This window comes from Rhincodon typus, chromosome 37 (assembly GCF_021869965.1).
Source record: "Rhincodon typus isolate 14 chromosome 37, sRhiTyp1.1, whole genome shotgun sequence".
Classification (NCBI taxonomy): Eukaryota; Metazoa; Chordata; class Chondrichthyes; order Orectolobiformes; family Rhincodontidae; genus Rhincodon; species Rhincodon typus.
Genome location: NC_063368.1, coordinates 13,545,586 through 13,561,931, shown reverse-complemented (window position 1 = coordinate 13,561,931; position 16,346 = coordinate 13,545,586). Strand labels below are relative to the sequence as shown.

The 16,346-nt window shown below is 39.1% G+C and overlaps 1 protein-coding gene across 3 annotated transcripts in view; it reads right to left on the bottom strand.

The window, feature by feature from the left end:
- Positions 1–1,920: 1,920 nt before the first annotated feature.
- Positions 1,921–16,346, bottom strand: part of emc10 (ER membrane protein complex subunit 10) — a 49,068-nt gene continuing 34,642 nt past the window's right edge. For 2 of the 3 annotated variants that reach the window (XM_020537344.2, XM_048617472.1), the window contains exons 6-7: positions 15,620–15,713; positions 1,921–2,527 (exon numbers count right to left, since the gene is read on the bottom strand). In XM_020537344.2, coding sequence (XP_020392933.2) covers positions 2,426–2,527; positions 15,620–15,713 — 196 coding nt within the window. In that variant the 3' untranslated portion in view covers positions 1,921–2,425. Of the gene's footprint in view, positions 2,528–10,217; positions 10,312–15,619; positions 15,714–16,346 lie in introns of all 3 variants that reach the window. The other variant, XM_048617471.1, reaches the window with a different exon arrangement.

Below are 16,346 nucleotides of genomic sequence, written 5' to 3'. Positions count from 1 at the left end.
ATACAGTGAGAACGCCGGTAAGTGGATCTGAGTCCACGAAAGGATCAGCCATGATCTTATTGAATGGCGGAGCAGGCTCGAAGGGCCAGACGGCCTACTCCTGCTCCTAGTTCTTATGTTCTTATGTTCTATCACCCCTTGCAGATTCTTTCTGTTCTCATCCTAACATGTCCTTCCACCTGTTTGTGCAACAACAACAAATTTGTATAGGTTACAGTCTGGTCTCTCCTGCAAATCATTCATATAAATAGTAAGTAATTGAGGGTCTAGGACTGATTCTTCTGGCACTCCATGAGTAATATTTCCTACCTAAAAAAGACTCATTAATCCCCACTGACTTCTGCATGTTGACCCAATCCTCTATTCAAGTTAATACATTACCCCCAGTACCATGCTCCTATCTTGTGCAGTAACTTTTCATGTAGCACGTTATTAACTGCCTTCTGGAAATCCCAATACACTACATCTACTGGTTTCCTTTTATCAATTCTACTTGTTACATCTTCAAAGAACACTAGCAAATTTGTCAAATGTGGTTGCTCTTTCACAAAACCATGTTGGCCCAATTTGATTGTATTGTTTTTCTAAATGTGCCGTTATTTCTTCCTTCATTATGGATGCTAGCACTTTCCCAATGAGAATGAGAGAACATAATATATGGAAAGTATAAATCACTCCATGGATGCAATTATGGAAACTAATTATTGCATGTACAAAGAGGTCTTAGAGATAAATCTCCGCTTAACTGCATCAAATGTCTTTCCATTTCACTTGAATTCACTGCTGAATAAAAATGTCAATGCTTCAGCTATATAGCTACAGCTAAGCAAGATATGGTCACATGTGAGTGTGCACATGGATGTCAGATGGGGAATGCTCAGGTTTGGTTGTAATGCACTTAGATACTCGTATCAAGACCTGCCATTCCAGGTTCACATGGGAGTAACAACTGCAAGAGTGACTAGAGGAAGGATGCATGTTGCTTTCCCCAACATTTTTAAGTGGGACAGAGAAGACCCACTTGCAACCTTATCATATCAGAGTGGTAACATACTAACATAAAAGTGACTAAAATGGGGTCCCACATGACAGCTCACCTAAAATTTTGAAAACATAAAGAACTAAGAGTGGGGATGGGCAATTCAGCCCCTTGGGGGTGCTCTGCCATTTGATATGAACATGGCTGATCTCATCTGGTCCTCAAGTCCACTTTCCTGCCAACTTTCCATAACCCTTCAACATATTAAGTTTGTCAAACTGTTCTTTTCTCAATTGTGCTTTGCAGATTACTACAACATTAGAAAATGCTTAACTGCATTCAAAATTTTTCCCAGCCTGTCCAAAGAATTTGGACTTTAAAAGGTGGGACTTGATAATCAGCAGACTGATTCTAAGTACTAAAGACAAGCATCTAGGATACGTATGCAAATGCATTTTTATCAAGAGTCACCACAGTACTGGAAACATTAGCTAATTACCCTCTCCTAGTTTTGGGAATCTGAAACTAATCATAGCACTCCTCTTGCCATCCAGATGACACCAGTTAATTTAGACAGAAGTGCAACTTGCAGACCCAATTCAGAAAGGACTGTGGAAAAATGACTTTAGACAATTCAACTTCGTGCCACAAACTTTGCATTAAGAAAACTACAGTTCAAAACGCATTTGCAGTTGGATATCCAGTGACCGGACAACTGAAGCATAATTGTGAGAATTTTAATGACACACAGGATGGATGATAATTAGCTTGTTCATCTAAGACCTACAAGCACTTGTGCTTATGGTACTTTGAAGTCAACCTCAGCCATAAAATTGAGATGAGCAATCTAAATGTGAACAAAGTAGTTTTAACTTAACCAATACAAAAAAAATTAAATAATTTTCTTTGTGGTAGAACAAATTTGCAGTCATGACAATCCATCAGAATTTTCCATTTATTATCTCAACAGACTCTAAAATGAAATCAACGACTCGTGAATTCATTTATACACACGCACAGTGGACATCATGCCTGTTGCTACTAGTAACGCTTGAATATTTCTAACAATTTAAAAATCTGTCTCCCTATATCTGTCATTCTACACCAAAGGCTGCACAGCTTCAACTTATACTTGTTAAGTTTATTTCAATCACAGTATGGTGCTGGCAACTAGTGGCAGGAATGGGATTCTGCAGCAACAAGGCATGGAATTAAAACACATTCAAATTCATTTATTCAAAAAAAATCACCAATGTTTATCCAAACTGTTCATATGATACTTTGTCCATTTGTGGTTTGGAGATTATTAGTTTGGAAAGTCCCAGGTCCTGAGAACATTAATTCAATCTTTGTCCAGCAACTACGACAATATTAGTTGTATTTACAACACGAAGCACTGTCAATAAGAAAACATTGGTGTTTAGATTTTTCCTCTTGCTGCATACGTCATCTTCCACCTCCACCTGAACCACCACCACTGCCTCCTCCGTTAGGATCCTGAGCACCCGACATCATCAGAAAAATCACAATGGGAACGATATACATCCACTGTGAAAGGAGAGAGAAAGAGAAGAAACAAAAAGAAAGAGGTCAACTCTGAACTCCCAAACGATACAAAATTCACTCGTCCCTGCAATGAGTGAGATCCCAACAGCTCAATAGTACAAAAAGACTGAGCACAGGGTCCAGTTTTAACCAGTGTGATATTCAATTTATACAAAACTTATTTTGCAATTTAGTTTAAAAGTATGGCAGAAGCTACAGCCCTAGTGAGGGCAAGGCAGCATGGCCAGGTCACAGGTTAATGAGCTGGATTACCACAAAAAGAAGCAATTCTGAAATGAAAGTACCCCTCCACTGCTCACAAAATGCTGCAAAGATGAATGCTGCACACATTATGTTCTGATATCAATAATGAGAAAGTCACTGTTGCTCTCACTCACGAAGGATTTGAAAATACCCTCATTGCAACCCTGAATGTGCCAACTCAGTTGGCAACAACAGTTTCAGCCCCTTGGGAATGCTCAGCCATTCGTAGGCATAAGCTCAGACATCAAAGGAAAGATTTTCCATCTGTGCATGATTTCAATCACCTGAACATTAAAATAAAGAAAACAATATCAGGCACAAGGATCATACATCAGAAGGAAACCTGCTTCCTGCTTTTTAAATTAAATAATTAATGGAGTGAAAAATCAGGTAAGCTCCTTTCCTGGTATTTAAATCTTCCACCCTGTTTTCCTCAGAGCACTGCGCCCAGACATTTCAATACAACTAGGTACAGGAGCAGGAAATTCAGTGCCCGAATTAATCCAGAGGCACTTTTCAAATAACCACCGACGACAAGAGTAACTGGACAACGATCTGACAGAGGAAGTTTTGGTAATTTTCTTCCCCTCTCCTTCTCCATTGACTCATTGACAAACTGCAACTCAAAATGGTTATACCACCAAAGGCCAGAGCACAAACTTGGGTCCTTCTGCTCTGAATGGTTCAATTCCACTTTGAATGTTACGATTACCCACTGTAAGGTGGAGGAGCCTTATGTGAGAAATTTAAAGAGTCTCCCAATTTTGCTTTATCCGTTTAATTTAAAACATTATAATGGTAACATTGTTCAGCTCACAGCTTGTTACAAGTTGGTAATCGGCATTTCACATTAGTTTAACAACATTCATCCATAGTGGGGTGGGGGTAAACACAGAATTCAGCTCTAGGCTGAAGGATCTTATGGCACAGTAGCATCCCTACCTCTAGCCTAGGAGATTCAGGTTCAAGACCCACCTACCCTGGATGTGTCTGAACAGAGTGCCTTAAATGAGTTTTTAAATCATTCAGTTTTACATCAAATACAGACTCATAGGCCCTTCCAAGGCAGTGTTTCTCCATCCAGAGAAGGAGCACTTGCCAATTCTTTGTTTGACGTACTTTCTTTCTTTAAAATAAGATGGCCCTGATGACATAAGTTTTCTTTTTAATTTATTAAAGTCTGGAGTGATTGTGTGGTTTAGAAGATGTTGCTTTGCTGTGTAGTATTATGGTTGAACTGTCCACTCCTCATAGTAACCCACAGCAGTGTCAAATTCTAGACTGTTAACAAAAATAAAAGTCAAGCTCTTGTACTAATTATCAGGAAAAGAATAGATTTCTAATTAATTTAAGCTCAATTTAAACTCAAAAACAAAGTATTATGCGGCAATAAATTACAAAAGCTGCAGATCTAACTGTAGTGTTGTTAGTACAAACACAATTTAAATCAGTCTCCCAATTCAAATTACATCACGTGACCCTTGTGGCTTTCACTCAATATGTTATATTTCAGAGGTTACTTCAAATTGCATTTGCACATAACCGCCAAGGTAAATGGCTAACAGTGGATTTAAAATGCTGCTAACAAGTAACTATACTTGTCCTGAATGCTGTGAGGACTAAAAGACCTTTCACAGCTTCCTTATCTTCTCCATCTTCTGCCATCAGATTGTTTTGGAAAACATTCAAGAGTTTTCTGCATGATTTTTCACAGCATTCCAAGTCAAGGTGAATTGGCTTCTTTTTCTCCCTAATATATAAACCAGTCCCAAGAACAATGGCAGCCAGGTGGGTTGCTGCTCCCTACACAGGCCTCCAAATATCCTTAATGGACAGGCATATATCTTATAACCTGGTTACTAGTGTATAATCAATCCTCAAGTCACTTATGTTGCCACTGAGGCGGTAGCCCAGGTACCTATCACCTTGGGTCTTAGATGACCCCTAATGTTCTGTAACTCAGTACATTCAGGGACTTCAAAGAGGAAATAAAGGAGCACAAAGAGACAATGGTTTTTTTATTTCGCTGAACCTGAAATAAGTTACATTTTTAAAATCTTATTCAATGTTTTCTTTCTTTCCACTCCTCTTTTGGGTGATCAATCAGTTCTCGAGCATTAGGCGCCTTCCAACAAGAACATCAATATTCACTCAACATCTGCCACAGGGTTGCAAGGCACTAATGGGTTTTAGAGTCGGGCTCGAATTTATTCACACCCAACATCTACACAAGTGTCTTTCGGCAGGGAGCCTCTACTTACCAAATGTAGCTGTTTTATTTTTCTTCTCCTCCTTAGCCCAGAAACCTAGAGGTTAATTAAAGCACACTAATAGCTGTTCCAGCTGACTGAGCACAAGCAGAAATCAAAACTGGGACCCTCCAGTCTCTCTAACATTCAATCTTTCTGAAGCCACATTACCAATAATGTCAGGATTTTAAAAGAACATTGCTCAGTACAGTTTGAGTTGGATTGCTACCAGGTTAACATTATTTCTAAAAGTACACCATTAAAATCACTTTTGGAAAGGTTTACTTTTAGATGAAACCTCTACTTTAAATATAGTGCTGTCTGAACACGGCATTTCCATAGGTCCAGTAATGGCCCAGGTCATAAATGCATTGTCCAGTACGGAACAGAGCCAAAATCATTCATAATATGCCACTTCTAAGTCTTGGTTTATGTGGAGTCTGCCATGGTCAGTCAAGTTGACATCTAGCCTGCTCATTCGTCTTAGCCCTCGTCAGTTTGCTACGTGTGCAACGAATTGTCAAAGTAAAGTTTACAGGATAAAATAGGGCTCCAGTCACTTTGACCTCTTCCCCCACAGCTGGATAAACAGGTACATTAATTGTCAAGGATACCCAATTTATGGCTGTTTAGGTCTTACTGTCCCCCCTACTCCCATGTTGGGAAGCTTGAATTCAGCATACAATTCTGGGACACAGAGCCAGAGACAGATTTATAATTGGGGAACAAAAAGGGGGAGGAATGAACACAATGGTGTATTAAATAAGTGAGAGCAATCAAGAAGAAAGTCATGGCTTAGGACTATGAATAAGTTATGAATAAATCTCTAACGTATGAGCCTTGGCTAAAAAGTAATGCTTTTGCCTCCAGTGTCAAAAGTGATAGGGTGAAATCCCACTCCAGCAGCTTTGGCACATAACTGAACATGCACCAAGTGCTGAATTATATAAGGTGTCATTTTTGGCTGTGACATTATCCCAAGATCCCATGACACTATTTGAAGGAGAGCATAAGAGTTCTACTGGTGTCTGGGCAACATCTGACCATCAAGAAAAACGATCAGAAACAGATTATCTGCCCATGTATCTCATTAATGTTTATGAGATTTTTCTATGCATATATTGACTACTGTGATTCCCTACATTACAACATTGATTGCACTTCAAAATGAACTTCATAGGCTGTAAAACGCTCTGGGATGCCCTGAGGTCATGAAAAATTCTGTGTAAATTTAAGCTCTTTCTTTCAAAAGAAGAAAGCACACCATATAACTCTTCCCTGCAATGAAAATGATGCTAGTGTTAGGATTATTCTAATTGTAATGAACCTACTCTGGCATTCATCCTTTTTTTCGACAAAGTACGTTGAGAAATAATTATTTTTAAAGGCTCCTGAATCAAGCCTTCTCAATCCATTTCATCAGGAGAACAGTAAAGCAGATATACTTCTGGCAATGTCAGCCAAGATCATCCTTTATCATGCCATTGCAGCATTTTATTACCGTTCAGATAGACCACTTATGTTTGATTGCCGACTTTCCTCCTTTCTCCACTCCTGATGGTATCAGCTCCTTGGTGGAGGTACATGATTCCACAGGGGCCAGCTGCCCTCCACTAGCTCAGTCAGGCAACTATTTGTCACACTGAAGCCTAGCTATTGAGTGATGGCAGACTGATGTTGGCCGGGGAAAGCATGAAAGCCTTCTTTCCTTAAAATGTGGAGCAGGAGCCGGGTTGCTTAATTCTCTCACCTAACCAGAGGGCACTTGAAGCCATTTGCAACATGCCCAAATGCTGCTATGGGTAAAATCTGCTCATGGGCAAGACAGACTAGGAATCCAACCAGTTACGTTCTACTCTTTAGCTCAGTGTTACACTAGACCATCAAGCTGTTTTGCTTTTATTCAGTCTCTGCAGGTTTTGGTTTTGGTTTTGCTATTACTATTTACATTCACGAACCTCAGTACCTAAACACAGCAGGAGATCAATGTTTAACTCAACAGATATTTGAGAAAGCTTTTTCCCCCAAGTAAGAATGGGAAAATTATAGATTTTATGCAGCTCTTCATATATATCTTCAGACTGTGTTGTCAAAATTTCCCTGGGAGATTAGGATAAGGGTTCTTAATCTTCTTGAGCACCAGCAGGGCAAGCAAAACCAGAGATTCTCACACAGCTGTGTGAACTAAATATAAATGCAACAGACCACCCCAGCTTTCTGATCAGGTCAACCAAAGAAACCACGTGCTAACTTTCACCGTGATGACAGACAAACGAGGAAGAGATATTCACCGCTGACCAACAGACAAGTGTTTCATGCTCTTACAAGTAATGAAATTATAAATGATAACTGAAAAACACCACAGTTTAAAGAAGGAAATCTAGAAACATAAAATATTGTTACCAAAGGTGTCAGATTGTTATAAGAACCTAAGTGGTCCTTTAAAGACTGTCCCCTTACTTGGTCCATGTGATTTCAGACCTATAACAAAGTGGTTGACTCTTAAACTGCTCACTGTAGAGGCCGATCAAGCCACTCAATTGTACCAGATTTGCCAAATGTATTAGCCAAAGTAGCAATCAGGATAAGCAATAAATGATAGTTCTGCCAAGGATTACCACATACAAAGGCCAATTTTTAAAGATAAATTACATCCAATTCCATTTTAAACATTAACTATAGGAATCTGGCCAACTAAAACAAATTTCTCCAATAAAACCTTCCATTATCTATAATAAAACTAACCATAACTTGTGGAAAGGAAATAGCCGGAACCTAGTCTTCTGATGTGCAATGAATTTTCCTATGAAGTGGTTCCGCTCTCTGCCCCGAGACTCAATTCATTACAAGAGGAAAGAAAGAACCTGGAGGGGCCCAGCAGGCAGTTAACATTAATTTGACAACATACTTTCCAGATCAAATTTGATATCTGAACAAACAACTGAACATGAACATGTTTTTCTTCAATACGAGATGTAATACTTTGATCAAAAATACTCAATTCACCTTAAAACAGTTAAAATCTGCCTCTCCACACTTCCCTTTAAGTACTAAAGAGATCCTGTAAATGCATCCCCGCACCCCGCACCCCACCCCCCCCCCCCACCCCCAACCCCCAAGTTAAACACCATCTTTCTCATCAACCCACAATAAGGAGATGCTCATTACATACAGCCTCTCTACTCTTTGACCCATCCACAACTCTGGACAAAGTGACAGGATGACCAATTGATAGGCCAAGGCGTTTATTAATCCTGCCATTTAAAATGAATATTACCACCTTCTCTTCTTGAGAATCACCACCTTTTGTTGTCTCTACTAAATATACTGCTCTGCATTTCATTTTCGATGAACATCTTGAGCTGATTTTCATTCTGTGGGAGTACATTATCTCAGTTATGACTACTCCCACTCTTTACCCAACCTAAATCTAAGATATTACGGCTAATATACAATGGAAGTCACTGAAAGTGATTCACATTGAAAAATGGTCTTGTAAATTGAAATCCCCACTGGTATGAAACTTGTATCGGCCATTCTTCGGTCAGTTAACAACCACAATGCACATATCAGCCGGACATCACCCTATCCTCTCACATTTACATTCACATATCCTCTTAACACATTAATTTCTAGCAGCTGTCACTGACTGACAAGCAGAATCAGGATTTCTTCCCAGTACAACCAGAGGAATCAAGGACACCCAACAATATTCCAGTTGAAGGGTCTAGGCCCGAAACGTCAGCTTTCCTGCTCCTCTGATGCTGCTTGGCCTGCTGTGTTCATCCAGCTCTACACCTTGTTATCTCAGATTCTCCAGCATCTGCAGTTCCTGCTATCTCTGAAACAATATGCCAGTTAAAACTAAGTTACTTGGCATTCTCCAAAAAAATGAATCTGGGATGTTCAAACCCACGAGATTAGCCCATTTGAACAAAAATGCCATGAACGGCATTCTTAAACAAAAAAAAAAGGGTGGTAATAGTGACAACAGGTAGAAGTGTGCCTATCTTGTAGTGTAGCAATATTGGTAAGCAGGGAGAAAGAAAGTATTTTTGAAAACTTATTGCTCTTTACAACAGTTTCTTGTAACTATAGACACTAGAATTTCAGGTTGTAGAAGACCAGCTATCATCAATTGGTTACAAGATCCCCAAAAATTCCAGCGTTAATCAAACGTCAATATTTTATCCAACCTGTGAGGTTTAGATCTTTGTCTCGAGCAGAATTATTGTGAACAAGCAGCGTCTCAGCAGCCATGTGACTATGTGTTCGATAATTCAACCTTTGAGAAGGTTTTTCCAAGATGTTCAGTCACCTGCAGAGTGATCCGCTCTATGCTAGCTTTCACTTATCAATCTACACTGCTGTGCCCATCAGTTCTCTCTCCCAACAGAGTGAATGACTCTCAGATATGAAGGTTACCTCAGAGTTGCTTCATATTGCTACAACTCAGTTGTAATGTGTTCAAAAGAGTGAAGCGGACAAATGAGTGCACACAAACTTAACATCATTGATCCAAACCAATCCAATCTGAAAAGTGTTTTCAATTCAAACAGAAATAAATTTAAAAGACAAATAGGAGACAAACAAAAGATTCAAGGTCAAATGATATTTAAGGTTTGAGAAGTTCCAATAAGTAAACAACTGCAAAACGATATCAAAATGAATCAATGCTTAAGTCATGCGACTAAAGCCACAGGGATAATTGGTATTTTCTTTTGGAGAGAGGCTCAGCTATTTATGGAAAGCACACGGAAGAGATCATTTGGCTTTCCCCACTCCAGCCAGTCTCTAGACTAATAGAAATTTAATTTACACGTACACTTTCTAGGGTTTGTGGCTGCACAGTGCAAAAAAAACCTGAAGACAGGAGCTACTAATGCAATGAATTCTTTCATGTTGCCAGGAGGTAAAACGGTCCCTTGGTGGCAGGATTGCACCTGTTCTATTGGTAACAATCATCAGTACTTTTTGTCTAAAGACACAGGTCTCTCAGTCAATGGGCATGGCCCTCTGAAAAATAATGAGCTTGCTGCTTTGATGCTACAAGAATCTAAAGATGGGGATCAGACTTCAGGTATAAAGGGAAACACAATCATTTGACCTTTGAGAAAATGGATAGTGCCTTGCTGGTCACTGCATACATTCTCCTGAAAACACTTGGGAACCACCATTACTTTGCAGACGTCAGGCTTGTGCTCCTAGTTCCTGAGGCACTTTGACGGTATTTGTAACCATGAGAAAGATGGCCCCGCCCAGAATTAAATGCCACTGCATAAAAAAAAAGAGAAAAATACCAGCTCAAATTCAAAGTATAATAGCACAACATATTAAGCATTCGTGAGGCAGCATTTTTGAAGGTCACCGTGTATCACGGGGTTTACAGCATACAGCTTTTACTGAATCTCTTCCTCACTTTCTACCAACACAAACTCGAGAACATCTCAACCCATTCTATTGTAAACTTTATAAATTACAGTACTTCTAGAAATACAGCTGGTAGATGCAAAACCCATCACCTCACAAATATTCTCCAAATCACTGAACAAAATCCCATCCTTTCTTCCACTTTCCAAATTTCTCTTGAAGATGGTAAATTGGACGGAGGATGTTTGCTTCCATGGTGACCATTAGGTACCTTGTCTAAAGCCTGGCAATGAGTTTGGCAGGCTAACTGAGGAAGACGTCACAGTCAAACCCAATCATGTGGTCACCGATTGCTGCATGTGCATTTTGCAGATCAAGTCACCGAACAATCAATCCGGTGGAAGTTTTACATTCTCTATCCAAGAGCCACTGAAGTCAACTGAATATAGTTACTTTTGTTTTATTCTTCACTGCTGTTTGAAGAAAACTTTTCAATAGCATTAAATCTCTGTAAAACACAAATAACATACAATATGCACAAGCTGCAGAAGTACTCCTTAACAGGTAGTGAAATAAATCCCATGGTCACTTTTCAAATCATGAAATTCAATCACAGGACATGGTCAACTATTGCCACATGCCACAAAGCTACGAAAAATGAGAAAGTTGATTGATAAGGTTAAGTGAAATATATGCAACGACAATATACTTCAGCAATAACATCTAAAGTTCCTCCTCTGAGTTTAACAGAGGCACCAACCCATTTAACATTGTAAAGAGATTAATGCTCTTGCTAAAAATACCAAGCAGAGACAGAAATCCAGAATGAGCATGAAGTCACACAATAACATCACTAATGACATTTTTTTTAAACTGTACAGTGTAACAGTAGTAAGTGGTGCCAGTTGATTCCCTGTGATCTTTAAACAATTCAAAATTGACACTGAATATTAAAAGATAAACTTTCTTTCTCCCCCCACTTATTTCTTTTTGTAATATTTGGTTTGCAATTAGTTTTATCTGATTTATTGAATTTTTTAATCTGATTTATTGTGATGCTTCAAAACACAATTTTGATTTTTAAAGTTACACCTATCTTTGTTTTGGAGACAAATTCTATATCTGCATGTTGTAACAATGTCAAAGAAGAGGCTAAACCAACAAAGCAACCCAACAAGGTTAAAAAACTGAACAAAAGTGCTAGAGTATGTTTTTACCAACAGTCTGTAACATACTACAGAAAAAAAAGTCACTGCAGCCAGAAGCAGAATACAGCTTTAGATTATAAGGCCTTTTGATGATATCATTGTGCAGAAGCTTGAATCGTTCCAAATATGTTTTGCACAAGTAGTTTTTGCAACTAAGCTGGAACCTGTGGTAATACTGTCTTCTGAAGTAGCTTGGAGAGAGCCAAAATCAAGCGGGAATTAATATTCTAGGATTCTCTGAGCTATGCAAGGCCTAAAATACATAGCAGCCAGACTGTGCAAAGTGATGAATGAACTAACAAGAAGGAAGCATTCTCACCAAACTACTTGTCACAGATGTATCTGTCCCGAACAGTATCTGTAGGAGCGCCGAGCACTGGTGGGGGTAAAGTCTTGTTCTCATATTGAAGATACCGTCCACTGTGTTATGTGGCACTACCTCCTGTGAAGTAGGGCATGCTACAGCGTGCAGTTCTGGTCACTCTGTTATAGGAAGATTATTATTAAACTGGAGAGGGTTCAGAAAAGATTTACCAGGATGTTGCTGGTAATGGAGGATTTGAGAATATAGACTTTTTTCACTGCTGCGTAGGAGGTTGAGATATATAAACCTTAGAGGTTTATAAAATCATAAGGGACATAGATAAGGTGAATGACAAGATCTTTTCCCAATGGTGGGGGAGTTCAAAACTAGGGGGCTTTTGTTTTTGAAAAGGTGAGAGAAGAAAGATTTAAAAAGGACATAAGAGGCAACATTTTCAGAGAGTGGTTTGTGTGTGGAATGAACTGCCAGAGAAAATGGAGGATCCATGTACAATTACAAGGTTTAAAAGACATTTGGATAAGTACATGAACAGGAAAGGTTTGAGGGATATGGGCCAAGCGCAAGCAGGTGGAACTAGTTTAGTTTGGGAACATGGTCAGCATAGACTGGTTGGACTGAAGAGTTTGTTTCCGTCTGCATGACTCTAGGAATGCAGAGGTCTGTGCACGGTCAGTAAACCTCAAGGCTGCTGTTTTCAACATGGGCAAAATAACTCAGTAAAGAACTCTAAACATAACATCACATGATTGGCAGTGATGTAAAAGGCACATCTTTCATCACTACTCCGTATCCTGCACGTATGTTCTAAACAAATACCTACACCTCAACAGTGTTGAGATTTTTTGTAAATGAACCAAACAATATTTGTGATTTTTTAAAAATGGGAAATAGGGAATAAGCAATGCATTGGAGTCAAAGGATGAGTCATGTTTAGCAGAACAACTGGTGTTGATATTTAGAGGCAAGGTCATGGCTAGAGGAGTGCGTAATTTCACAAATTATAACGTAATACATTAAAAGATTTTTATCTTCCAATAAGACATAATATAATGTTTAATACACAGGAATGAGTTTTTTTCCACAGTGAACAGACTCACTTTTCAGGGCAAAGTGGACAGAAAATGGTTCCAGGTTTGAAGCAGAGAAAAATAGATCGATCATTTTCAGTTACGTATGCTAACAGCAGCTCTACGGTTTCAGGAAAGGAAACTAAATTGTTGTTAAAATGCAGCTTTTGTTGATGAGAGATTAAAACAATCCTTAGATTGATTCATTCCTTCAGGCGAACAATTTTCAGTTTTTCAATGTTTATGCCTGTGTGCAAAAATAAATACTGCTCCTGTCAACATTATATCAAAGCATTATAAAAGCTCCCCTTTAGGGGGCACTCACAATGGATCAGCTTGTCAAGGATCTTCGCAGTGTAAAACTGAACTGCACACTACAAGATCCAGAGTGTTGATCCAATCTGTACAGACTTGGCGAATTTCACAGTTAGAGCACTGGGAGGAGAGTGCCAAGTAACTTCCATATCATTTGTTCAGGAAATGGGGAGACAAGAAAAATGGCCCCAGTGCAAATTATGCATTTGTGAATGTATGAAGAAACAGTGTGCTTGATCAAATAGCCAGTGAACATTCTACGTCTATAGATGAAAGAAACTAACAGCAATAGAATAACTGCATCCCAAGGTGAATCGAGACCTATAGGAGAAGGGATCAGAGAAGCAAAAAAAAAACTCTCAACATATAACACTGATTTTTTTTATCTTCAGTGATCACCAAGTGGAAAAATTCCAACAGGAAATCTCTTAAAAAAGGATAACACCTGAAACAAACCTGTTATGTGTGATAAAATTAAATGATGTATGGCAATATGATTAGAGTTGCAACACTCTCAAGAGAGCAGAATGTCTAAAATGTAATGAGTTTCACTCTTGTGGTTTAACGCATCATACATAAGCCTCAAGTGTACTATTGCTTGGCACACATTCTCAGCCACTGTTTGTGCTTCATTTAATCCTGTTGCCAAATGAATATATTAGTTTCTGGTGAGCAGGTCAGGTCACTTTCACTGCAGCAGTCAGCAGTTTGAAACAACTCAGAACTTGAAGTATAATGAAATCTTAGAGGATTCTTCCCCACTGATGGATCTTATAAGGGATTTCTGAAGTGAATTGCTTAGTTCTGCACCAAAGCATTTCATTCACAGGGTCTCCTTGGAATTCCTTATTAAAACATTATGGATCTTCTCCTCTTACTCAGTGAGTAGATGAGAACTATAAACCAGAAGGCCCATATTGGATCTAAAACCACACTGTTAGCTGCACAGGGCTGCAATGGGGGGGCACTATTTCTGATCGAGGTCGCTGGTGTTGAACCGTAGTCCGGTAGCAGTAAATGCCACATGAGGAAGCAAGACGGACAGAAAATTGGGAGTAAGGAGCTAGAATTAAATCCAATGAATTCTAGCACAATCACAGACTCCTTCATCAACCTGCGACTGCAAAGTCACATTGTGGAGGTGGCTCACATCAGCTTCAAACAGATCAGATCCAAGAGCAGACCAACTGCTAAAACAAGACAAATAGAGGACTCCAGATGGGGGCAGACTTCCATAAAGCACTCAACATCAACTTCCTGGGCAATTGCCAATATGCAGAAGGTCAAAACAGGTTTTTAGTAGTAATGATAGAATATGGGGCTACTGCATCTGATCATTTAACACAGCATTAGATCAGTGTTTTCCACTGCAATCAGCATGAAATACTCAAAGGCAAAATCAGCAAGAACTAGTTCTTTAATATTCAGGCAAAAGAAAAGAAAAGCTCCCTCCCACTTATGTTGAGTGTATTTGACAATTTTGGACTCTCAAGTTCCCTCATAGTCACATAATCTTGAAAATGCGAAGAAACTAAATAAGTCCCCTCTCTTACGTGCAGTCTTATACAGCCCTTATCTAGCTACAGAACCCTTAAATAAAGTGTTGAATTTCATTTGACTGCTTAATAGCATAAAATGCACTTAAATATATTGCACATAAATGACTGTAGCACATTAAGAGATGTGCCAGTGTCATCCGATATGTCGTTCCAGCCTTCTCTATTTATAATATATGTGGATCAGCTTGTTTGAGGGTCATAGGAAAAGGATTGCTCTTACTTGTAGTTGTGTCTCTCTCTCTCTCTCTCTCCTCTGTCACCCCTTGTCACTTGAGAAAACTTAACACTGGACTGAACCAGAAACGTTTGTGGCACGTATGGCTTGGAGCTATGTCAGGCAATGCATTTGTGCATCAAGCCATCCTAAGGTCTGAGAAAATTTTAACCATTTACTTTTAAACATACACGATTGCAGATGAATTGCAGCAGGGCAAATGCACTCAAGGCTATGACTTGAAATAAACAACTGCTGGTTTTTATTTCACTGTCAGTTATAAGAGTAGTTGCATGTTTAGTGCATTTTATAATATCAAATTTTAACCTCTTTAAATGGCATAATATCACACATGGCTCCTGTAAAGTACAATACTTGCTAATGTGTTTACAAAATGTCTTCCTGGAATTTTCTTCAACATGAATAATGCATTAATTTCACAATATTATGCAAACATTTTATTTCACTAATAACATACATCCCAAGAAAGCTACAGTTTTCCCCTAACAAAAGGGTCAACTTACGTATTTTGCGATGAATGACTTCTGTTCCTGTGGATTTTTCGCTTTCTGGGCCTGTTCATGTTCTAACCGTTCAATAAATGCTGCAGTCTCTGGTCTGAAATGGAAACAGTAAGAAATTTTAGAGTAGTGTGAGTAAGGCAGACTGATCATTAAGGTTTTGGAGTAGATCTGTAGCTCGGGTTGGGGGTGTTGAGGTTGGTTGGCTCGCCGAGCTGGTTTGTTGTTTTACAAAACAACAAACCAGCTCGGCGAGACAACCAACCTCAGTAGATTGATCATCCTAACAGCTTAGGGTTTATGAGAGATGATCAATTAGAAGTATAAAACCACAAGACCATAAGACATAGGAGCAGATATTAGGCTATTTAGCCTATCGAGTCTGCTCATTCATTCAATCAATGCTGATAAGTTTCTCAATCCCATTCTCCTGCCCTCATCCGGTAACCTATCTATCTCCGTTTTAAATATACTCAGTGACCTGGCCTCCACAGCCTTGTGTGGCAATGAATTCCATAGATTCACCAGTCTCTGGGTGAAGGAGCTTCTCCTCATCTCCGCTCCAAAGGGTCTTCCCTTAACACTAAGCCTGTGCCCTCAGTCCTAGTCTCCTGCTAATGAAAACATCTTCCCAACATCCACTTTGTCCAGGCCTTTCAGTATTCTGTAAGTTTCAATTAGATCGCCCGTCACCTTTCTAAACTCTATCGAGTACAGACCAAGAGTCCTC